General features: G+C 35.3%; 2 protein-coding genes and 1 non-coding gene across 3 annotated transcripts; 1 reads left to right on the top strand and 2 right to left on the bottom strand.

Moving 5' to 3' along the window:
• Positions 1–296: 296 nt before the first annotated feature.
• On the bottom strand, positions 297–9,768 carry LOC133311924 (protein ZINC INDUCED FACILITATOR-LIKE 1-like). Its single transcript, XM_061513060.1, has 17 exons — positions 9,621–9,768; positions 8,887–8,927; positions 7,594–7,654; positions 7,398–7,500; positions 7,206–7,308; positions 6,869–6,922; positions 6,709–6,771; positions 6,058–6,107; positions 5,842–5,917; positions 4,501–4,689; positions 3,818–3,905; positions 3,104–3,189; positions 2,905–3,012; positions 2,625–2,669; positions 2,437–2,525; positions 1,096–1,139; positions 297–409 (listed from the first exon to the last, which is right to left on the bottom strand). The coding sequence occupies exons 1-17, from the start codon at positions 9,766–9,768 to the stop codon at positions 297–299; spliced, it is 1,461 nt and encodes a 486-aa protein (XP_061369044.1).
• An 8,899-nt stretch (positions 9,769–18,667) lies between these two features.
• On the bottom strand, positions 18,668–18,774 carry LOC133311926 (small nucleolar RNA R71). Its single transcript, XR_009751609.1, has one exon. It is a non-coding gene; the product is annotated as a small nucleolar RNA R71 (small nucleolar RNA).
• Positions 18,775–23,756: 4,982 nt separating this feature from the next.
• Positions 23,757–26,356, top strand: LOC133311925 (uncharacterized; the record flags this gene model as incomplete). Its single annotated transcript, XM_061513061.1, has 1 exon — positions 23,757–26,356. A coding segment is annotated over exon 1 (2,600 nt), but the record flags the coding sequence as incomplete, so codon positions are not given.
• Between the last annotated feature and the right edge of the window lie 32 nt (positions 26,357–26,388).

Genomic DNA, 26,388 nt, shown 5'->3' with positions numbered 1-26,388 from the left:
GTGGTGATTAATCTGTACAATGAAGCTCTTATAAAGAGAAGATTCTAGAGTATCATTGAAATACTAAACTACCCTTATACCTAATATCTAATACGTAACGAGAAAGTTAAAACGAAAGGGACCATAATATTGCAATCATTAAGGACTAGGAGATTATAAAAACTGAACTTTATTTAGTAAATAATGATAATCAGTTTGACACCCTTAATAAGAATGTGAGATGAGAAATGAAGCATACGAGATGATGAGAAGAGAAAGAAGGCATTGAAATCCCAAATATGCAAAATTTATTGATATCAGTGCAACTGCTGAGAGGGTGTTTTCTTCTTTACACGGAGGAATGGTGTGAACATCAAGAGCACACCAAGTCCTACAGCAACATTCAGGAGAAAGAAGAGCATATGGGTGCCTGCAGTTAAATGTACAACAGTGAACTTCAGGTAATCTAGCTAGCAAAATGAAAGGCACGTTCTGATATTCCAGATTATATTAACATCATATTCTACCTAAAATGATAGTTTGTTGTGCTAAAACAACTATCCTATTGACAAAGTAAATTCACAACTGGCGAGGTTAGAACAAGAGTTTATATGTCATTCTAAACTTGTACCGAGGCGTGTGAAAATAATCAAATGAACCGAACCAATTCAAACAGCACAAAAGAATCATATTTTTTCAAAGTAATTTAATAACTGAATCATTTTATTCCAACCAATTCAAGAACCAGATCATTTTTTCAATTCAATTAGGGCTAAAAACTAAACCATAATTGTTCCTGGGAAAGTAAAAAAAATCAAATTAACGGAACTGAACTGTAAACCAAATCGAATTGCACTACATTTTTTCGAACGTTTGAGAATCAAACTATTTTCTCCGAATCGGTTCAATAACCAAACCAATTTTTTAAACCATTTTAGTTTGCTCGAACTGAATCACATTTTTGGTTCAGTTCGGTATAGAAAACCGAACTGTGCACACCCCTAATTATAGCCTTTCTTTCTATTTCCTATTAATTAGCACAGCTTAATACATGAAATTTCTATATACTACAAATGAAATAGAAATCAGCTTAAACAAAATAGTTGAGCATCATACCTGGGAGGAAAGAAGCATCCAACCGCTTTTGTGACCAAGTTAATCTGCATTTACCAAGATCAGAATATGAAAACTGATTATATTATACAATTTTCAATATATCATTGTAGTCAGAATGTATCACTGATCAATTCCAATTGCCAAACTCTGCACAAAATATTTTTTACTAATGAAACATTTATCAACTGCTATTGGATCAGATGATTGTCAATTCCTTTCAATTTGGTTCACATAGCCAGAGTATGAAAGCAATACAGACCTATTATTATCAATCTATTTTCAAGTTCTTTCAGCATATCCTTATCCAAAAACAACCATCTAAATCTGCAGCTTATAAAAATTTCTTGTTTTTAATTACCCTTTGTAAAATAAGAGGTTACAAGATAATTCCATTTCACCTAGACTGTATGTTTGCACCTTTTGGCCAATTTGCAATTTGATAAAGAAAGTTTAAAGGCAGAGGTGATGTTGGATTTTGTCCCTAAGGTTAAGTTGGATTTCCCTGACCCTGCTGTTGTAGAGCACTCTCTCATATAATTATCTATCTTTTTAACTATCCAAAGGAAAGTTCTTCTCAATGGGGGATGATGTAAAATGGGCAATTAGTTGTAGGATTTTAATTTTAAGTTATTATTTTCGATTTGAGATTATTTGTATTTAGAGATTTTATCATATGTTGGAGGATCTTATTTCAGTCTAGAATAGGTTATGTTATAGTGATGTTTGATTATGTTGGATCTATATATAGACATCAGTGTAAACATTTTGTTCTTTTTTCATAAAAAAAATCATTTCCCATTAAATCCCGACTAGCAGAGTACGATTGAGGCCAATCCTTGAACGCAATCTTATCGTCACAAATGAGAGCTTTGCCACTACTGCAGATTTGCCCTCAAAATGTTTTAAGTCTTGCAACCACTAAGATTCAAACTCATATTAGGTGGATGGACACTGCAGTACGTTTTTCATCATAAAAAAGGCCGACCCAATTCAAGACCCACTCCGTGAGTGTCTGGGGAAGGGATATTTGAGTCAAGCCTCACCCCTGCTTTGCAGGGAGGCCGAGTCGAACCCCTGACCTAGAACACCACGGTAAGCAAGCTTACCGCTGAGCCAGACCAACCCACGCAGTACGTTTTTCATCATAATTATACAAAATTATGATTTCATTTCTATCTGAAACCCAAGTTAGAGGAGTACTCTACTATAAAGGAGGTGGGTTTATTGTCCATTGCTTAAATCTCAATTAAAATAGTGATCCCCTATAGAGATCCAAATTTACACTTATGAACAATGAAAGATAACTAAAGCAAAAGCTAAAGAAATCAAAGGGATACTCACATTGCACCTCCTCCAGCAGGGCCAATTGCTTTGAATACTGACATAGTAGTCATAGAAATGCCATTAGCTGCCCCTCTTTGATGTTGTTCCTGTTTTCCACGTCAACATGCCATATATGCCACAATTCCATCAAATATAATCTCCATTTTTTGAAGGAAATAAAATGTAGAATGGAACAAAAAACTTACCACTGCTCTATTTTGCAGAAGGAATAAACTAGTTACAATGGTCGCCTAAAAATCGAGCAAAAAGAAAACAATCAGGCAAGCTTTTAATGCAGATAACCATGTTTATAATACTACTATAGGTTCATTAGCACATTTAGCATAATGTTATAATATAAGCATTTTATGTTAGAATATATTATTATATATGGTCAACAATGATTATTGTTAACCAGTTATTAGACTACTGATTTATCTTAATTATAACTCATAATTGGTTTAATAAACAAAGAGATGCACTTACACTAAGAATATTTTTCACAATCGAAGCAATATTTATCACTAGGTACAGTGTGAACCCTGACAACATTGCAATGAAGGGGTAACTTTGCAAGAGAGGTATGGATAATACCTACATGAGGTGCCAAGATAATAACACATGTTTAGAACAACAAACAATGAAATGCTTAGTTGCATTAATATTAAAAAAGGCGAAAACATACCCCAGCGACACGAGCAAATTTAACAGGTCCAAAAACTTTTTCCAATGATGGGTATAGAGAAAGCTGGTATATTAATAGACTAATACCTGACCATTGACAAGTTGAGAAGAAGTTATTAATTAAGTATCATATCTTTAAAAAAAATGCACCAAAAAATAATGTATATCTACATCACTATGCATACCCAAGGCATAAATTTAATATGGTTCAAGTATTCCAGGATCAATTAACTCTTCCTCAACAAAAACATAAAGCATCCTAGATCAATGAAATTATGTAGGTTTGTATAGTGTTAGGTCAACCAACAAGAGGAGACCAAACAAGAGAGATCATTGTCAATGCGCTGAGTAGAAAATTCATAACATAATAAGTGGACTCAACAGAGCATCCTAATCCAAAACCTTAAACATTAAATTAATGTGTCCTTTCACTTATATATCACAAGATTAGTTTGATTCAAATCAATGTAGAAATTAATAATGTATCACTCATAATATGATTTCCAACAAGAAAAATATTTTTCCTAATTTTATAAATCCAAATAAGTAAAATACACTAGACAAGACCAGTTAAGAGGAAATACCTTGAAGGAAGTTACCATATGGCACCATGTACATTGATAAAAGTAAGTGTGCAATCTTTGGAGAAATATAGTTAAACATGTATGCCTAACATTAATAAATATCTAGGGATGCATAGGTGTCAAAGATGTACCTGCTATTGAAAGAACATCACCAACATTATCAGTTGTGAAGCTCAAACCCCCCAACCTTCGAGGACTAACAGCCCATAATGAGAAAACCTAATAAGAAGTATAATGGTGTTAACTTAGAACCTATTAGATGAAACATCAGTTCTACCATTAGTTAACTAGAACAAGATATCAAGATAAAAAGATGCACGGATGGATAGGAGAGAGAACTCAAAATAACATATTGAAACTGTTTAGATGAGTTTTTTTCTTTTTTTTTTCCAATTTTTTTAAGAAGCTGCTTTTATTCAAAATAGTAGTGCTTTTCACTTAATGCGTGTATTTGGATACAACTTTTAAAACAACAAAAGTAAGAAATACAAGAAGCTAAAATGGTGTTTTCTTATGGCTAAGATTCCAATACAATTCCTCCAAAATTTAATTTTACCCTCAACCCAAAACCCAAATTTCATGTTTTTACTCTCACATGTACTTTTTAGTAATTTTGTATATAAAAATGCCTTTAAATTTTAATATTCAAATTATTTTTTAACTTAAAAATAAATTTCAGAAATTAAATTTAAACATAAAATAGCTTGGACTTTTAAAAATAATGCTTCTAAACACATAATTTGTTTTTTCTCAAAAGCTGTATATGAGTTGCATAAACCAACTTTTAACATTATTAAGTAGGAATGATATATACCTCTTGATAAGCAGCATCATGAAGTGAGCAAATACAGTAAACAGTGATAGATGACATTAAGGGCCAGTTTAGGAAGAGGTTTTCATCTTTTTGGATTATCTTGTGTTTGTCTGCCCCATTGCTTCCACTTTCTAAAGCTTCAGCTTCTTCAGTGGACTCACTGCTTTGAGGGTGGTTGTGTAGTGTTTCCTGCAGTGAAGCAGTTATTTTTAAAGCAATTTATTGATGGAAAAGAAAAAAAATAAAAATAAAGTTATATATATATATATATATATAATGAGAAGGAAAAGTAGGGATGAATTGAAAACTTTAAGCAAAAATGGTGCTACAATTTGTCAGAGGTGAAAGAAGTGAATTAGTTAATGACAGAAAGGAATTTGGTGTCAGATGAATTTGGATGATGCTCAAAATAAAATGAAGCATTTTGCAAACAAAAACAGAAGGGATGATAGTGGGAATTTGTCTATCTTAAGATCAAACCTTACAAATCCAGATCTTTAGCTAAGAATGTGAACTAGAACTTGGGCCAGAGATTCAAGAGTCCATTTGACATTCTGGAGAAGATTGGGCAGGTTGAAGATATTTCATGTCTTTTTGCTGATGAGGAGATTATTCACTCAATGTGTCATTTTAACATGATCATGTCAAAAGAGAATATCTCTTTCTAATGCAAATCAAAGTTCAGTAATTAACATGACCCTTTAATTCTCTCTGTTTTATGATGTAATTTGGGAAAGGTAGACAAGGGAAGCTACCATATAGGAACAATTTCCTTATTTTGTCTTCATTTTGAGTCCTCCTAGAGTAATGATAAAGTTGTATCTTTGTAACTAAAAGTTGAAGGGTTCGAATTCGGGAATTAGCCTATTTGCAAATATGTAAGAGTAAGGCTGCCTACAAAGATTGCCTTAATCGGGATTTAATGGGGAGTGGTTTATCTTCATTTTGTGTACAAAGTAAAACTCTTGAGAGAGACCGAGTGGGAATAATACTCATAGCAGAATTAGTGGGAATAATAAAAGGGAAATACTACTTTCATTTTACATGAGATAGTTATCTCATGTTCTCTCACTTCGAAAATCGCACTTCCTCTTTTTTCTTTTTCTTTTTTGCTTTTTAATGGTGGACCCCATTAAAAAGATCATTTTTGTTTTATCAGTTTTCTTCTTTAATTCTTGGTGCTAGCTACTAAACCAGAGATGAGTGTGAGAGGACCTATTGTCATACAGACCTCTATTTGTTACTGATACCATATCAAATTCAGTAAGAGAATAAAGGTTTTTTTGGGTGGTAAATCAATAACAAAGCACATGTTTTTCTATTATCCTATCATATACATACCGGAAGCCAGATGCTGGCAATTGCTACTACAAATGCAAATACTGATATCACAAATGATGGCAAGAAGTATGGAAACCTGCATTGAGATTTATGTTTCAACCAATGACAATCAGCACATCAAGAAAGCAAAAATGTAACTTCAAAGATAAAGGTTGGGAAGAAGAAAATTGAATCCTTAAATTTTATAAAACTACAAATTAGGAAACATACACTTACTTATCCCAAAAGGAATCCTTTGGAAATATATGAGGGTATTTCTCTACTGGCTGCAATACCAATTTCCCAAAGTATTAGGAAAAAAAAGTGTAAGAAAAAACATGTAATGAGCATTTGGTTTGAATATACAAGAAGGACTTCTAAATTTATTATTTCCAATCCTTAATTTTAATAATATATAGTTTCATGCGTGAGCCTTCTGGTTGACCGACCATTTTGTCCCCTCTTTAAAATCGATTTATCACTTTGTACCATTTCCAAACTGTATACCAATCTGTTTCTCTTCTCAAATGATATACCATTATATATTAATCTGTTTAACCAATGTTTGACGACACTATTTGATCAATCTGCCCATTTACTTGATTAGGTGTTAGTAAAATATTAATCAAATAAAGACAGATTGATATATAATTTGAAAAGAGGGACAAATTTGTATGTAGTTTGGGAATAGAGACAAAGTGATAAAAAATTAAAACGGGGACAAAATGATCGATCAACCCTTCTTAGCCTTCTCAATATACATTAATTTGGGGATTTATGTGGAATAGTAACTCATGTATTTCAAAACAAGTCATGTTATGTCCATGTGCAAAATCCAAGGCTCTTAAGATGAAGTTTCACTTCACAAGGAGAAGAATATATAAGTACCTGAGCCAGATAACCTCCCAGCGCTGGCCCAATGATCAAACCTATGCCCCAAGCTGCACTGAACTGAAACCAGATCACATTTTGAATTACTATGATGGAAACCCCATTTGAGACTTATGCTTCTAAGAAATGATAGTATACAAAGGTTAGAGAAGCTTACAGTTGAGAGTCCTAGAGCTTGCTGTTCTTCTCGAAAAATTTCAGAAGAATAAGCCTGTTAATAGAGGATGTTATGACATACACATATTGTAGAAATTAACTTATCAGAGAAATATAAAATTATTAATGTGGCATTCACCTAACTGTTTAAGCTCTTAGGTGAGATAGCTTTTTACATGATATCAGAGTCTTTGTGATCAAGTAGTCACAAGTGTTAAAGAAAAATAAAACCTTTAGCGTAGATTTCACCTAACGGCTTAAACTTTTAGATTGAATTGGTTCTTTACACGACCGATAATCCTATTTTCAATTGTGCGCTAATGTTAGTGGATTGGTACCTTCATTGGTCCAAGCAAACCATTCAGACTTCCAAGAAGAAATCGCGTAATAACCGCCATCCAAAAACTTGTGCTAAGGCCAAATAGTGTGTTGAAAATGATACTGGAATCAAGTAATCATAACTGTTATTATGGGAAAACATGTAATATAGCTTGAAAGAAAGCATCCACTTCAGTGACATATATACTTACACAAATATAATCCCTACAATCACAACAGGTTTTCTACCATAGCGATCAGCTATTATTCCCCACGATAAAGATGTTATAGCTCTGCCAAGCATGAATGCAGATCCTACAACATTTTTGCAGTCATGTGAGGATCAGAAATAAAGAACTTACGTTGATAGAAGACATCAAAGAATTGAAGTACAAAAATTAATCTTACCCACATAACCAGCATATCCACTTATATCTTCCTCTCTTTTTGCAATATTAAAATCGCTTACCTAAAAAAATATACATATATATATATATATGTTTATAAGTCGCATTATTGAGGATATGTATTATGTGAAGCAGTAAATAAGACAATCATTGACCAGATTTTGACTTCATGAGCATTTGATAAGAAGTGAGAAAGGAAGAGGGGAAAGCAATAAAGCACTTAGAAAACTAACATTTTCATGTGCAAAATTTTGAAGTTATCTGTTGAAATGTAAACTATAATGTGGGAGGGATAAGAAATTGTTATATTTAGGAAAAACAGTGAAGGGAACTTTTGTATATTTAAGTAAAGTTTTTGATTAATGCCCCTGAGAATTAGCTGTTATTTGGAGAGAAGTTTATGTCAGTTGACATTGCCAGTAAGCAATTATATTTGCAAGGCTAAATTGAAATTTAAAGTGGTCTCATTATAGCAAGAAAACTCATCCATATTTACCAGGCTACACTTTATATCAATAGTTTTCTAGAGTCAAAACATCACATTAAAATGGCTCAAGCACATCCCTATATCTGTATGTATGATGGTCATGGATATTCCAAGTAATACACAAACAGCTTTAGTTAATAGTAGTGGGAACAACTACCAAAACAGGACAAAACATTCTTCTCACAATTTTTTTGTTTCCTTCAAAATGGTACAAATATTCAACACATGAGTTTATCCAAGTACAGTATACCAGCAGGATGGAACCATTTGCTATAGAACTAACTGTTAAATATCAAAACCCAAGAGGGATGTGTTGAAAATCCATGCGTTTAAACTAGACAGTGGATGTTCTATTATATAACTGAATGAAAAGGAATTACATAGAGATATACATGATGTGCGACTTTGTCTCTCACAGTAAACTACTCTATACAACTGTATTTACAACACTAATATCATACAGGGTGATGTTTAAACAGTGATATAATTTTTTGGAGTGATCAAAATAATAAGTAAAAAAAATCAAAACTGAAGAAAAGTAATTAAGCAAACTAAAGTATTAGTTTCTGTTCCATCCATAAGTAATTGGTAGTCACTTTCAAAAAAGGATGTGCAGACAAAAATAGTATGGTCCTCTTAACTGCATTTTTAATCTTAAATAGATAATTAAAACTGAAATTAAACTGTAAACACCCGAAATTAAATCTCCTTGTATTCAGAGGAACCTCCAAGAAATAATAATGTAATAAAACCAGATATGCATCTTGTTGTAGGTAACAGTGAAGCATAGTTGGTAGTTAAACTCACCATGAAATAAAGGTAAGGCCAAAGGGAGGATATAGGCAGCGCTGTACATCACAAAAACAAAAGAGCTATTAGAGATGGATAAAGAAGCAGTTTTAACAGACTCAGGATTATGCATACATGAGAACAGAAAATTATTTAATACAGAAAATATTAGAATCAAACTCTGATTTTAGTTTCAAAATGGTAAACTAAATACTTATTCAAATTAGTTTTCCCACACAACCCTGATAGGTGTCACTAAAAAATTTGAGCTATAAGATACACAAATTCAAATGTTCATAACAAAGATGAAACCAACATCTGAATGGGATCAGTCACCACTACCAAGTGATTTTTTTGATTTTCTCCAAGGAAAGAAAAATGAATAACTTAAATTACTTCCTTTAAGGCTTTCCAACCTAAGAGCACAACTAGAAAAATATTAGTATTCGAACTCTAGCTGAAAGGTATTTTATTAAAAAGATTATATTTACTGTTTCTAAAATTATCAGCTTTTCATGCAGTTTATAGAAGGGGTTGTGTATTTTGCTTTAAAACCAGACACCCTCAGATGAATCTTTGCAATTTTAGCAACCACTGTTTGCACATAAAACCTCACCAAAAGTTACATGCTTACATCTAATGTTCAAACAGATATTCTATAATGCTATCATCATCAAAATTTACACTCAAAACAGGAGAAATTATTGGAGCAAACAGTGTGTCCAAAAGAGAAAACACAGTTAAATGCTTACTGCTGCATAATACCACCATCCATATATTCAAGAGGTTTCTAAGGGAAACATCTGTTTTGAGCTCTTTGGCTTTATCCACCTTACAACCAGGGCAGTTCTCATAATAATGCTTCTTCAACAATGGCTTACCAATATTCTCCTCTTCCATGTTTGTAAGAGAACCCATCTCCTTGTTTCACAACAACAATGGCTGTGCTGTCCCTTCTATGATCCTTTTACATATGCAACATCAAACAGCAAAAAGCGCAAAAACAGAAAAGGGCCTAATCAGAAATACATATCAAGGACAAAGAATGCTTTTGAGACTTCATTTTTAAAGGAAAAATCATAACTTGAGCCCACACACAAACATAAAGTTCATGGAGAAAGTAATTGAAGCTCTTCTCTAAATGAGAATAGAAAGCAAAATTGACTAGAGAACAAGCAAGAAAAAAAGAAATGAATGCTGTTATCAAAAAAAAAAGAAAAAAAAGAAATGAATGCTAGTTAATAGTTATTACTAAACACGTGAATCAACTAGAACGAGGTTATTTCAACTTAATGAGATATAAAGCTATATTACAAACTTGTATTAAAAATTTAGTAGGAGCAGCTTTGATAATGTAAATAAAAAACTAAAGGGTAGTATCAGACGTTACATGTGGGATTCAATGTATGACATTCCTATATCAATTATAGGACCTGCAGCACTTTGACATCATTGCACACGTCGAAGCTGCAAATTTGGGGTTTCTGATGACGAACGCTAGAAGCTGATAGTTAAGACAATAAACAACAACTTGTATCATAGATTAAAGGGTTTTATTAATATTATGTTTTCACTTAAGTTTTGTTTCCAACACACAATAAAAGGGAGAGAGAAAGTGAAATGATAAAAGAGAAAGAAAAATATGTGGACCCCACCTTTTAATGTGTGTGTAGGAAAGTGAAGTTGTGTTATGTTACATGATAAATATAAAACCCAAGATTAAATTTTTAAAGGAAAAAAATGTGTATCATTTGATACAAAGTATGTCATTTTAAATGAGAAAAAGAAATAGATAATAGGAAAGGTTATAGTTACTATTTTTTTTCTTACTACTTGTTACTATCAAATTTTAACCGTTGATTTCCGCCAATCTAACGGTTATAATTTATTGGGTCATATTTATTAATTAATTATTAATTCGAATAAATTATAATCATTAGATTGACAAAAATCAACGGTTAAAATTTGGTAGTAACAAGTAGTAAGAAAAAAAGGTAGTAATTATAACCTCTCCTATAAATAATAATAGAGAGAGTTAGTGGAAAAAGTTTTAAAAGTATGGGTCCTATCTCTTTATGAAAACTGAAAGGATACAAGATATGTTATTTGAAATAATATACCTTTTTCCCAATTTTAAATAACCAAACCAGATTCCAAAATATATTCATAAACAAATTATGATTTATAATGAAATTTATAAATTTTAAAAAATAACATCAGGGAAGGTTATCTTTACCACAACTTTTAACCTTACCCCTCCTCCTCTACCTGTTTGTTCAATTTGAAATTAATGATTGAAAACGGGAAAAAATTAGTTGGGGTTGATTTCAAATTAATCTAAGTATATAACCAAACCAAAAGTAAAAGTGATAAATCTAAAATAATGGTAAGTATAATTTTTCGTGCTATTATAAGACGAAAGTCACATTAAATTAAAAAAAAAAAAATTAAGGTTTCTCTTATTATAAGAGATAAAATTATTTTCTATACATATTAAAGTGTGTGAAGTCTATGTGGAGCCACGTGATAAGAAGAGAAAGAAAGAAAAAATAGATCTCATATTTTTATGTGTATAGAAAATAATTTTATCTCTTTTAATCCCAAAAATATTAAAATGATTAAAAAATTACTTGTTCTTATTTTACTTTTTTATTTTTTTTATATTTGGTAAAAAATTAAAAAGCTTCTGACCTTAAGTTTTAAACATGTGTCACCAATCACGTTCAAACTATCGATCCAGAGGCGGAGCCACGTATTGGCTATGGGATGCCTGTGCCCGGGCTAAATTTTAATAAATTTTACTTATTATATATAATTATATAATTAATTATAATTTGGTCCGGATTAAAATTGTAATTTGGCCCGGGCTAAAATTAAAATATATTTGATAAAGGATTTGAGTAGGTTGTATCAAGTTATGTGTTCAATTTCAGCTTGTATCCAAAAAAAAAAATTAAAAGTATTTAATAAAATTAAAAATATTTAATAAAATTATCACTCTTTAACTCTCTTAATTTGTGTTTCATCTTCCCGCTGATGCCTCTCTCTTGCCCTGTTCTAACTTCTAAGGTCAGGCTCTCTCTCTCACCCAGGTATTTGGCTCTCTTTTTTCTCTTCCGTTTTCAGCTTTTTTTCTCTGCCAATGGAGCTAAGTTAGCTCCTACCTTTAACCCAACTAGTTTTTAGAAATTTTTGTTCGTTCAATTTTGTTCCCCAACAAAAAATTCATAGTGGAAAGACACCACTTTAACGCTGATAATTTAGCACTGATGCCTCTCTTTCAATTTTTGTTCTTTCTCTGCCAATTTAGCGCTGATAAAGGCACCACTTTCCTCAAAGTGGGAGCAAAAACCTTTGTAATTTTTTATTATATTTTAAATTATTTATTATATGTTATTATACCTATAATTATTATATTTGTGTGTTTTTATATGCTTAAGGCAATACTTGGTTCATTACTTATTATGATGTGGGAGAAAAATGCAATTCTTATATATGTTTGAAATTCTTACCGGAAAGGTTAGTGCCTTTATGTTTGCTTTGATATATAATCATTGGCAATTATTCATTTGAATTTTTAATATTATGTGAGATTATTTAGTAAATCATTTAGATCTATATGCTAGAATTCATAATAAAAAATTTTCCCAATAAATTTATGTAATTAGGATAAATATTTTGATAATTTAATATGTAAATTTTTTTGACCCAGGCTAAATTTACAGCCTGGCTCCGCCACTGTATCGATCTCAATGTCTCATACTCTCATTAGGTTGTGTATGAATGATTCAAAACAAGGTATCTCATTCAATGAAATTTATTGTTCCAAGCATAGACACGTGAAAATGAACGATAGAAGACCCTATAATAATGCGCATACGCAACAGTCCAACTGGAAACACGAGGGAAATAAAAATTATCATTCAACGTAGGTTGGATTTATTAGGCTCAAATTTGTTTATATTTTAGAGTGATATCTATCATGTAATAAACAGTTCTCATATTTTTGTATGAATTCACGTGTCTATGTATATGTGTATGGATAATCGACTTACATCATTCTAACTTTTATTATCGCTCATTCATCCCCGCTCGCATTCAAAAGTCAGTTCCCGGTGATTAATAAATTGAAAATCAACAATTCTCATTCATCCCACTCGCATTCAAGAGGTTCCCCGTGATTAATAAATAAAAAATTATTAAGTGTCAATTATATCATGTCTTTAGGGCCAAAAGTATGCTAAATAATGTTAAAAGGAAAATGTGAGAGTCATGTTGCATGACACATTTTGTGTGATACCATAGACACAAAAAATTGTGGGTCTTACTATAAAAAATAAAAAATAAAATAAATAAAAGTGTGGGTCTCACTTTTTGTATATATGGCATGACACAAGATGTGTGATGCAATATGACACTCACATCTCCCAATGTTGAATATGGTCAAAGGCATGGTAAATGTTATTAGATACAAAAGACTTTTCTAGTTTTCGTAGGTAAGATACTGACTGAAAAATATATGGGTTTTAGGTTAAAATTGCTATATCAGAATATTGATGTATCAAATAAGCCGGAGGAAGACAAGACTCAAGCCAAGCAGAAACTAATGAGCATTATTTCACGTTGTATCTTGCTGAGTTGCTTGGTACAACGAGCAAACTCAGTGAGGACATATAAAAAATGTACTGAATATCAACTTTCCTCACTGGTATGTTGCTCAATGAGCATGTCAATTCATCTCGCTATGTTGCTCGATACAACGAGCAAACTAGTGAGCAGGGTGTTATTTTCAGTAGCAAGCATCTCATAAAAAGGCCCACATATCTTTTAATTACAAGAGGAACGAAATGGGTCAAAGATATAGAGTTTATCAGCGATCTTGGGAGAAAGAAAGGACGATTCTTGGAGGAGAAGGTGAAGGATCGATCAATGTTTCACCGAGGAGATCGACATCTGAGTTCTTCTTATGATTTCTTTAGTTTCTCAACTTCTGTTTCTGTTTCTGTTTCTGTTTCTTCACTATAGGCTAGATTTTCTTGTAGTTAGGGTTAGATGGAACCAATGGATTCCTAATGTTATTTACTCTTTTCCTGTAATTTGATATTCAATTTTTAATGTTATGCAATTAATCTATTTTTCATTCCTAGTTTTATTTATTATTTGGGCAATCTTAGATGAACACATGAGTTTTGCATGACAATAAGGATGTTAGTGTTAAACTATGATTTGATTAATTGCTAGATTTTGTTTGATCTAGGGATAGACTTATAAAACCTATGACTATTTTGATTCTTCGTTCTTAATGCTTGCCCTAAGCCAGATCATTGAGGAATTAGGGTTTTTAATAAGGTAAAGAATTGAAAAGCCAACGGATTAGGTTTTAATTAATCTTTGAAGAGTTGTCAATAACATGAGTTGAGTATTGATTGAGGGAAATGGTAGATTTATTAGGATGAATTGAAAAAACCAAAACCCTAGCTATGCTTTTGCATTATTAGTTTTAATCTGTTCTTTATTCTGAGTTTTTGATTCTGTTCTTGTTCGTTAGTTTTTAGTTATAGCTTGTGTTTTTATATTTCAATCATATTCACAAAAATCCTCACGGTCGATCCAACTCTGATCGCATAGTGAAATTAGTGCTTGATAGATCGTGGGAAGGATATCTTACTCTTCACTTTATTACTTGAACAATTGGTATGCTTGCCGTTCACGCAACAAAAATCAACAATTCTCATTTATCCCACTTGCATTCAGAAGTCAATTCCCCATGATTAATAAGTTGAAAATCAACAATTAATAATGGATATAAGATTTATATTGATATAAATTAATATATATTTACATACATACAGACATACACACACATATATATATATATAAAGTGTGTTTAATGTTATAGTTTCTGTTGAAATTTTTTCTGCTACTTTCACATAAAAATGAAAGGATCTCACTAATCTTCTCTCTATTTTCTATTTATAATGGGATTTGCTTACTTTTACGTGAGTGTAGTAGAAAAAAATTTCTTATAGTGAAAACGAAAACATTCTTCCAATATATAAAAATCATGTACATTGGTGTAAGAACTGTTTGATCTACTTACACAGGCCATCACGAATTCAACATGAATAGTTGTTCGTGAAAACCTTTGACACTAACACAACTCATTTACTATACAAATTGACGCTATACGACACGAATAATCCGTCAATTTTACATTTTAAATGAAAATTACTTAATTAATCTCAAATTACTAAATAAAAATGGGGTAAGTAGGGATGAATATGTAATTATATAAGTGCTTAATTTAAACAAGTTAACATGAATATGGTACGAACATAAATACACCTAACATAAACACGATACAAATACGAATACAAGTTTAGATCATGTTTAACAGGTTGTGCTGAAAATTTGCACTCTTAACTCAAAACTCCTTTACCTTTTCTTTCTTTTTCTTTGTTGTCTTTTTCCTCTTTGTATCGGTAAAGAAGAGGAACAATACGACCTTGTGGTGGAATTAATGGTGGTGGCATGATTCCGGCACGGTGGTTGTAACACCTCATTCTAGAACCAGTTTTGTTAGCATTGTATATGATATTAAGCTTAGTTACAATCACAGAGATTGCATTAAATATGGATAACTTTTATGGACCCGTATAAGAGGCCCATTGATCAACAGACACAACAAGGGGAAATCTAAGATTTAAATCAAGCATAATTATGGAAAAGTATCCATTAAGGATACTAATCCTAATACGACAACATGGCAGATGGGCTTGGGCCCTTATCAGAGGCGCTAAAGGTCCATATTCTACTACCCACAGGTAAATCCTATAAATAAGAAGTAAAACCTAAAGGTATGTTATGCTCTCTCTCTTACTGTTATGTTGTCACTGTGCGCACACAGACCCTATTGGCAAAGCCGTTATTCATTGATCTGCTTGACTCAAGGGTATCTCCTTCATAGATACCTTGGAGAGGTCACCGGATCCTAGATCAACATACTAGTCCATTGGGTTGGATATCTCTGTCTCCAAGACAGAACATTGGCGCCGTCTGTGGGGAAAAAGGTAAATTTGATATTCCCACAATCCTGATTGAAGATGGAAGTCCGTACAAGGAGCAATAGACAACAGCCACAACCTCTAAACCAGCCGCTGGGTCCCGTTCTGGAAGAGGTTAATCAGCCTGATCATCAACCAGAAAATGAGGTGGATTATAATGCAGTCTATGTCAGCGAGAATGTGTCTGATACCGCCTCTACCCCAGCACCACGTAATTGAGTTGCAGATCCGGCATTGAATAACCACCCTCCTCCTCAGCATCCTGCAGACATTGTTGCTCGCGGAGTGATGGGACGTAAATTCGTTCCCATCTAAGCCCATTTTGATGGCAAAATACCATACGTTCCCTCATCTGATGAGCAACTTCAGCATGAAAATCACTTATTTTACACATTTGTGACAAAAACACAGTGGGGGAATGGATGGTAACGTATTCCTTTAAAATATATTAAAAGGGGAACGGACTGAGACGCATTTAATGCACCTACTCCATTCATTTAATGCTTCTGTACACTTTGCAGGTAACGTAGAGTTAAAGACTTCTAAAAAGCAAGGCGGTGCACCAACTGAGCAGCTGGAAACGTGAAGAGCAGAGAATCAAGAGTTCTCATTGGCTGAAAACAGAAGCAAAACATGGGAAGACCTGCAAACAACGGCTAATCATCACCAAACCCTGTTCCATTCAGCAATTCACGCAAGCTTCCATACTCTGCTGCCACCGTCCCATCCCCTCCCCTCATTCAAGCAATTAGCTCCAAGGGAATTACAGTCTTGCCATTCCTCTTCCAGCTATAAATAGGACCTCCCTCACACAAAAACATCATCGGATTCTGGAGGGATTAAAGTCCAGAAGGAAGAAGATCACCTAGTAGTAGTAGTAGTAGTTAGTAACTTAGTTTAATTTTCAGTTGTAATTATAGTTAAGCGATAACCCCTCTTCCCTTCTCTGTAAACAACCATCAAGACTCCTCACGAGCAATTACCCATCTTTCTCCATTTTCTGTTTCTTTTTGTAAACTGTCTTTTAAATTAATATAAGTGTTTTTCTCTTTGTTCCAATCGTTATCTCTTGACTGAATCTCGGGTCTATGCGATTTCAGTTGAGAATAATTATGTTTAAACTATCAGCCATGAGCTGAACTATCTGTGGAACGGGTAAACTGTGAAACTCTTAGAGAACTGTTTTCAAAACTCTTGACCGAAGCTTTTTGTATTTCTTTGGCTAAGTAAGCTATATTCATTGTGCGCCAATGGAAATTGGGTACATACTGAGAAAGGAACTTCCATAAGGAAGGGATTTCAGACAGCTTAGCCATTGGGGGAAGGTAGATGTCATGGCAAAAACGCTACTGGTCACCTTAGGAATAAGGGGCTAACTCATCCATTTTAAGGTTATGAACTAAGTACCTGTTGGAGTCAAGGGAGCCGTAGGAATATGGAAACTTGTGAGCCATCTAGACCATGAGCTGAGGAATCAGAGTTGGCAGGCAAAGAAACTAGGACAAAGCCAAAAGGTGCTAAGTCTCGAGCAGAGAAAACAGCCCCTTTAAGAGTGAAGCAGTGAATCTGTTCCTTCTGTTAAACTGTTTTAACCACCACCCTGTTGTCTCTTGATTATAGTTATTTCTGTTTTGGTAGTTTTATGTTATTTTATTTAGTACTTATAAAAACTCCAATGATTGTTATCTCACCTTCTTCTAAACAGGAAGGATCACATACATAACGCAGCGAGCAACTGTTTGCCATCAGGTTGAACCTACTGTTCCTGAGGAACATTTTCAAGACAGTAGGGAATGTTTGACCAGACAGTTCATTTACTAACTTTTCTTCTCATTTTTACTCTTTATAAACAGTGATAAAACAATAATTAGCACTATATCCTCGTGGGAACGATAATTTGGGCATTAATTCTCCCTTTCTTACTTGATATGTGCACTTGTGCACTTGGGTTGGAACTAAGGGAACGAATCTGTGTTCTGCAAGAACAGAGGAACGTCCCCTATCAGAACTTATATTTTCCACCATCAGCAAACCACCCAACAAGTTTTTGGCGCCGTTGCCGGGGATAGAAACACTAACTGTTGTTCTTATCATTGTTTTCTAACACATATACTGTATATCTGACTTTACTTTTATATTTTTTTCTTTCTTCTCTTGATCACTGAATCTGTTGTGCATATATATATACCCTGTGTTATTGGTTTATGAGTGAAGAGTTTGAAACAGACTCTAACCACTCCATTGAAATACCTGAGTTTCTCTTTGATCCTGAGCCAGAACGCACACTCCATAGGAGAAGAAGGAACCTCAGAGAAAGATTTCCTGAAAGCATGGCTGATCACAATAATAACAATGAAAAGGTTCCCCCTGAACAGAACTTCAGAACTTTGGCTGCTCCTTTTAGGAAGAGACCAGACAGGGGAGTAATCATCCTTCCTGTAGCACCCAATTTTGAACTAAAACCTATCATGTTTCACATGATTAGGGAAGCAGGGGTCTTCAATGGACTCCCTGCAGAAGATCTTTACACACACCTCACAACATTCCAAGATATTTGTGATAATTTTAAAGCTGAGGGTGTAACAGAAGAGAGCATGAGAATGAGGTTGTTCCCTCACTCCTTGGGCTTAAAAGCTAAAACAAGGATGAAAACTCTCACCCCTGGGTCAATCCACACATGAGAAGAACTCTCTAACAAGTTCATAGAGAGGTTTCTCCCAATGTCTCGACAAGCAGATGTTAGAGCAGAAATCTCTAACTTCAGAATGTTTTATGGAGAAAATATCTATGAAGCATAGGAGAGATACAAGGACATCATAAGAAAATGTCCAAACCATGGGGTAGAAAGTTGGGGAGTGTTACAATCTTTCTATAAAGGACTTGACCATACTTCTCAATCTCACCTAGATTTTGCTGCAGAAGGATATTTTTTTACAGGAACACTTGAATCAAGATATGAAATCATAGAAGGGACTGCTGAAAGATGTCTCCAATGGCCAATAGATAGAGTGAGCCCAGTAAGGAAGCCAGACATGCTAGAACTAGATAAACAAACTGCCATGGAAGCCTAGCTGGCATCACTCATAAATGAAGTGAAGAACCTAAAAGCCGACCAAGAAGCACCAAGGATGGAAGTCTTACAACTCATAGCAACTGAAACAGAACCATATTCAGCCTGTGGTGACCTTCATGACTCAACAGACTGCCCATCCACTGCATTGGTGTGTTATGCAGAAAATTTTGGCAATAGGAACTTCACCAGAGACAATCAACAAGCAGGACGAAATACACATTCAAGCCCTGGATGAACTATCATTAAGGATCAGAACCATAACACCCAATGGAGGCTACCCATTAACCAGAGACCATTCAATAACAATCAGCAGCAGTATCAGCAAGGTAGCAGCAGTGGAACGTTTGAACAAAGAAGAAACAACTACGTTCCGTTCCACAGAGATGACCAACGCATCAACACCCTGGAAAATTATGTCAAGGAATATGTCACCAGGAATGATGCAGTGGTCAGGAACATTGAGTCCCATCTGGGGCAAATTGCTGCCAACCTTCAAACCAGAACACCAGGATCACTACTAAGGGACACTGAGGTCCCCTCAACCATTTCTGAAACACCTTGAGAGGTAAGTACCATGTCTAGCTAAAGACATTAAACTAAGCGCTGACTGGGAGGCAACCCAGTAGATACATTTGCTCTCTGACAAAGAGCAAAGTTTTGAGGTGGTTATCCATAACCACATAGCTCCCAAAAAGGAGGGAACGTCTGATGTTCCTCTCCAAAAAGTCCAAATAAAGTACGTTCCGTTCCAGGAACGTAGTTTTGGGGTGGTCCCTGACCACACAATCCCAAAAATATATATATATATATATATATATAGATATAATTATATGTTTTGTTATATGTTCATTTAGATTTATTAAATAATAGGTGATAGGTTAGTACATCCCCTTTTCCTTATTTAGTACTCACTATTGCATATTTTCTTATTATTTATTTCAGTTATTTATTTATTTATTAGTTAGGAAAAGACAAAGGGAACGTTCCCTGGGTTAGGAGATAAGAGTGACTGGGACACCTGTTGTAACATCCCACGTAATTAGGAAAATACACAAAAGACCGTAAGGATAAGAATGCACGTGTGGAAAAATTAAATTTGATATATATATATATATATATATATATATATATGTAATGTTTGTTGGCCTTCGAAATTATTGAGAACTAGCCTAGGATTAAAACTAAGTAGGAGATTATTGAATTATAGTACTAAGAGAGGATTTATTTTAGACTTATGAAGCTTTAATTCTAAGGTATAAGAATGTATAAATCATACCATAAGAAATAAAATATGAATTTTAACTACAAGAATTAAATAGGGCTTTGGAATGCATGATTTTATTGGGTTAACTATTGTGTTAGTATCAAATTGGGCTGGGATACTCTTAATCCCCCACAAATCTGTGTGGGCCGAGTTTTAAGACCCTAGGAGGTACTCATGTAATCAGCCCAATTTCACTTCATTTTGTTCAAATTCTATCTTAGCCTAGTCATCCCACAAGGTCACTCTTTATTGGTTGGCTATCACACATGGCAACCAACTCACACCTCTTATCTCCTTGTACGATGCGCTGTTTTGGGCAGAGGAGCAAGCTGATAACTTGTTTGGGTGGACAATCAAAATTCAGCTTTATGTCAATCTTAGTTAGCCTAATTTCTAACACCACTCAGCCTTAACACCTGCGCCCAATAAGGGAAGGGGAATGCAGTGTGCATGTATTGCCATTGGCTGGAAAATTATGCACTTACCTTCACCCCTTCATGCGCTGAAGTGAGAAGAATGGCTTGGGCAATTGTGGTTTATTTCTTCTTTAAATTGGCACTTAAGACTTCACCCCTCCCATCTCTCATGCGCTGATTTGGTAGGAAAGGAGCTAGATCAAACCTTTAATTTGAGTTTCGGGACACTCAACTGTACCACCCTCTTTCTCTACCACAAAATTACACAACTTTCCTCCTACTTCAACACAAATTAGTTGTCATCACTATCTACTATTTTCATTCCTTCTCACACTTCAAAACCGAAGCATATGTACAGAGGGAACTCAAGAAATTATTTCACTTTTTCCTTGTATCCTAACTGAAAACCGAGGACCTCTTTAGAGTGATACCAAAAATTTAATCACACGTTGTCCCTGCCTTCTTCATTCGACGGTGCACCATTTGTTCCAAGAGGTAACACATTGTTTTGTCTTGTTGTTACTTATGTGTGGCAACCTCTGTCACCTTCTTTAAAGGAGATATTCGTTCATAAACTAACTCAAGTTAATTTCCCTCTCCCTATTGTATCCGCACGACCACTGTTTTAAGAGTGGGGCTGGCTATTTCGTGAATCATTAAGGGCTGAAGTGTTGTCCATTTGGTCTCCTTAGTGCGCTAGTGAAAGGTAAGCACAAAATTTTGAACCTCCATCTCTGTCTTCTGTTCAGGCCGAGAAGCATGTATAGGGAGTGGTTTCTTATGTAATTTATTTTCTCTAGATTCCGCCATAATGAACCCCCAGATCTTAGTTGAAAGCATGAAAGCTTAGAATTAATTTCAGAACTTGGTAATGATCTTAAAGTTAAATGATGGGGCTGTTGATGATGGCTTGGTGTTCCTTTAAATTTTTTTGAAGCAAAATAATTTGGACAGCATGCCTAGGTCCCTTGTAGCGATCCTTGAATGAATTCGTGAGCTTTGGAAGAAATCATCCTTGATGCTTTGTTGAGATGAAATCGATTCTGCCTTGATAAAACTTGTTATAAACTAAGCTTTATTTAACTTATATATGCAGCATGTTGTTTAGTTTCCCTTCACACACTCCATGTGTTGTTAAGCTAAATATTTGAATAAACGTTATGAGCCTTGTATGATGAAACCGATTCTGTTTTGGACCAGCCTTATTGTGTGCTAAACTCCATCTAAGATTATGTAGACAGCAGAATAATAAGCTCCCTTTTTCGCATCTCTGAGTATAGAAATAGGAAATTGTATGAATAAAAATCTTGAGTAACTTCTATGTCAAAATCGATTCTGCCATGCTTAGGAACCTTGAGAAACCCTCACTGTTAAACGTTGGGAAGACTGTTTTGAAAGTCAGAATATTTTAGGAAAATAACATTGTTGGCCGAATGGATACATGAACCTTTAGGCTTGGAGAATTATTGGTAATTAATAGAGAAGGCTGAAACGTATTCTGATTTTGTTGCAATGTATATTAGGTGCGCAAAAGCCGTAAATTTTGGATTATACGCTGCTGTCTGGTACATTTAATTGTGACGTACGAGGTATGTGTAGGCGGTATTACCTTCTGTGACTATTGGCTAGTGTATGGAATTGTGATGTGTTGCTCACATTTGTTCTATGTATGTTACGACGATGATGAGCCAATGGTAAGAATATGAAAGGATACATGCATTTTACATCATAATACATTTTTCTGTTGGGTGCGATTGCATAACATGGCATGTATACTTGATTCATGACATCTTATATATATATATTTGTATTGAGGATATGTGACTGAGCATGCATCATATAGGCATGCCTGGTACCAGGAGAGGGGACACTTGGCTTCAGTCCGCATAGGTTCCACAGTGGGATTCACCTTCATGGGAGCCATTAGGAATACCCACTGTGATGCTACGCGCACGACGGTGCTATGAGCGTAAAGGAAAAAAGGGCGTTATATACGCGTTATGATATATGATGAAAAGGATTAAATGTTTGAAGTGACTATTTATGATTTTGTGCCTAGTTAATACTGTTGCATTTGGTTTTGTTGCCACACTACTGGGTTTATTCTCACCCCTTTGGGGCTGCAATATTTTAAATTGCAGGAGAACGTAAAAGCATTTGAGGACTTGGATGTTGAACTCTGTTATATTTTGTTGCTGTCTGGATTTATTCACTGTTGACTGTTTTAAGCTTGGGATGACTGTATTATGTGGTACTTGATGATTTTTGGATGACTGTAAAACTATGATTTATTTCTGCTTTAAGTTTTCTACGAACAGCGGCTATTTTAAGAAAATCTGAAAATGTTTTGCGAAAAGGAATTATTTTTAATGCTGAATTTTAACAGTTTACGGTCAACTTATGAGTTACGTTTCAAGGGGCGAATGACCTCCGATTTACTATTATTTTATATGCACGCGAAGCCCCAAGCGTCTACATTCAGATTTCGCTAACTGTACAAAAATATTTTGAAAAATCGATTTTATATTAATATTTAAAGGGATACGGTTTTTCTAAAAATTTTCACCATTTTTATCAGCAACACATTTTAAGTTCTTCCCATCAAAAATTTTCTTAGATTCAGCTTTCCACAACAACTTCTCAAAGATCTTTTCTTAGAAAAAGTTTTCATCCGTTTCCACAACTCGAATAACGATTAGCAAACGACTCTCTTGGATGCATATAGGAGAGGGTGTTACACTAATTGGTATCAGAGCAGTTTTGGTTCATGGTGATTGTTTTGCTTGAATTGTCTGTTGCTTGTTTTAATTGATTGATATTAACTGCTGAATGATTTGCTTGTTGTTTGACATATATTCACTACTTGCTATCTGCCGGATGATGGATTACGTTAACTGTTAAATTTAGGTATTAACTGTTGTAATTAGACTGTTAGATCTAGATGGTGATGAGGAATCGATGCATTGTTAACTTACCCGATTTGAACTCGAGTACCTACTTTGAATTTGCTGTCATAGATAACCTGCAGTGAGTCCGATCAGCTCATTTCGTGATATTGTGAGTGCAGAATCATGGCAGGTAATCGCGGTTCCACTCGGGGAAGGACTAACAATGCTGAAGAGGATCTTATCACAACAATTGGGGGATTGGCCACGTTCGTCCAGAACATGAGCCAAGAATGGCAAGAACATCGTCAACAGAACCAGAATCAACCCCCGCTGCAGGACCATGCAGAGGAGATTGCCCGACGGAGGTTGAAGGACTTCCGTAATTTTCAACCACCTATCTTTGAAGGTGGAGACCACCCTGAGGCTGCAGCAAACTGGCTGCAGATGATCGAACATATCTTCGAACGGATGGGATGCCCGGAGGCTCAGAAGCCGGACTATGCCTCCTATCAGTTGACGGGAGAAGCATTGACATGGTGGACTGGCGCGAGAGCTCTGCTGCGAGCTCAAAATACTGAAGTGACCTGGGCTGTGTTCAGGAGGGTATTCTTGGACAAGTACTTTCCAAAAGCAATGCGAAGAATGAAACACACAGAGCTACTGTCTTTGAGGCAAGGAAACATGACTATCAATGAATACATTGCAAAGTTTGCACAACTGATGGAATATGCCAATTTTGACCGTAACATCTATGATGAGGAGTGGCAAGTGGAGAAGTTTGAGAGTGGATTGCATCCCGAGATCAGAAAGCTCATGTTGACCACGGCTATCCGTACTCTGCCCGAAATCATTAATCAGAGTCGGCAGGCAGAAGGCATTATCATGGAAGCAAGAAATTTGAATAGACAACCGGTGCAACAGCAGGGAGGAAACAGAGGGGGCAGATTCTTCAAGAAGAACACGGGAATGAACAAGGGAAAGGGTCCACAGATGCAAGCTCGGAATGGTAATTTCAAGAGAAATAATGCACCCGGTCAGTCATCAGCAGGACGTCAGGGTCCCAGTGCATGTTCTAATTGTGGGAAAAACCATGCTGGAGTCTGTTTACAGGGAAGCAACACATGCTACAGATGTGGTCAACCTGGACATTTCGCTTCTAAATGTCAAAACTATGCAAGTCAGCAACCTACTCAGGCCAGAGTGTTCACCCTCGATGCTAATGAGGCGCAGAAATATCCGAATCTTATTCGAGGTAACATAATCCTTAACGGTTATCCAATTTCTGTTATTTTTGATTCTGGAGCATCTGGTTCGTTTATGGCAAAACATATAGCTATGAAGATAGGTATAACCCCAGCTCCACTCCCCTATGAATTACAAATCAGTACTCCTACGGGGGGATCCTGTACAGCCTCAGAAATTTGCAGAGGCGTTCTTCTGGAGTATGAAGGAAGCATTTATACAATCAACTTAGTGGTTTTGCCGGTATTCAATTTCGAAGTAATTATCGGCATGGACTGGTTGGTGGAGAACATGATCACTTTGGACTGCCAAGCAGGGAAGGTCATTGTTCCTTCGAGAGACGGTAATTTTCTGTCTTTTGCTACTATTTCTTTGTTGCAAGTTCGTAAAGAGCTCCTTCGGGGGGCAACAGGTTATCTCTTGTCAATCGAGGCTGAGACCCTGGTTGAAAATCCAATTCAAAATGTACCAGTGGTGAATGAATTCGAGGAGGTATTCCCCGATGAAATTCCTCGATTACCCCCTCAGCGGGAAGTAGAATTTTCCATTGAGCTTATTCCCGGAGTTGGACCTATTTCCATTGCTCCGTATCGTATGGCACCTTTGGAACTCCGAGAGTTAAAGAAGCAAATAGAAGAACTGCTGGCAAAAGAATTCATAAGACCTAGTACTTCTCCATGGGGTGCACCAGCCATTTTGATAAAGAAAAAGGATGGCAGTCTACGTTTGTGTGTGGACTATCGTCAGCTGAACAAGGTGACTGTAAAGAATAAGTATCCATTGCCGAGGATTGATGATTTGATGGATAAACTCAGAGGTGCCAAAGTGTTCTCCAAAGTAGATCTTCGATCGGGATACCATCAAATCCGGGTCAAACCGGAGGATATTCCGAAAACTGCTTTCCGTACCCGTTATGGGCACTATGAATATCAAGTGATTCCGTTCGGACTCACAAATGCTCCAGCGATATTCATGGACTACATGAACCGCATTTTTCGTCCTTTCCTGGATCAGTTTGTCATAGTGTTCATCGATGACATCCTGATTTATTCTGTCAATGAAGAATTACATGCAGCGCACTTACGGATTGTTTTGCAGATTTTAAAGGAGAAGCAGCTGTATGCAAAGTGGTCTAAGTGTGAGTTCTGGCTCAGTGAAGTTCAATTCTTGGGTCACGTAATTTCTGCTGAGGGTATTGCAGTTGACCCCAGCAAGGTCGAAGCGGTGAGGAATTGGGAACGACCCAGAACTGTCACAGAAATACGAAGTTTCTTGGGACTAGCAGGCTATTACAGAAGATTTATTAAAAATTTCTCACGATTGGTACAGCCTCTCACTCGCCTCACTCGGAAGGATGTGCCTTTTGAGTGGACTGTAGATTGTGAAGAATGTTTTCAGGAGCTGAAGGATAGATTGACTAGTGCTCCAATCCTTACCATTCCTGATCCAACCAGGAAGTTCGAAGTGTACTGTGATGCGTCCTTGAAAGGACTTGGATGTGTACTGATGCAAGATCGCATGGTCGTGGCTTATGCCTCTCGGCAATTGAAGTCTCACGAAGAAAATTATCCTA

The sequence above is a fragment of the Gastrolobium bilobum genome, unplaced genomic scaffold, assembly GCF_033153095.1.
Source record: "Gastrolobium bilobum isolate Gb01-03AN ecotype WA unplaced genomic scaffold, APGP_CSIRO_Gbil_v1 utg74040, whole genome shotgun sequence".
NCBI lineage: Eukaryota > Viridiplantae > Streptophyta > Magnoliopsida > Fabales > Fabaceae > Gastrolobium > Gastrolobium bilobum.
The sequence above is the reverse complement of the archived record's forward strand: the minus strand, read 5'-3'. Positions and strand labels throughout refer to the sequence as shown.

Bases quoted from the DNA above. Each gene is read 5' to 3' on its own strand.
- LOC133311924 (XM_061513060.1), bottom strand. From the start codon at position 9,768: ATGGAAGAGGAGAATATTGGTAAGCCATTGTTGAAGAAGCATTATTAT. The intron at 7,309-7,397 runs GTAAGTATATAT...ACTTGATTCCAG, and splicing joins ATTGTAGGGATTATATTTGT to TATCATTTTCAACACACTAT. The intron at 410-1,095 runs GTATGATGCTCA...ATTTAACTGCAG, and splicing joins GGATGCTTCTTTCCTCCCAG to GCACCCATATGCTCTTCTTT.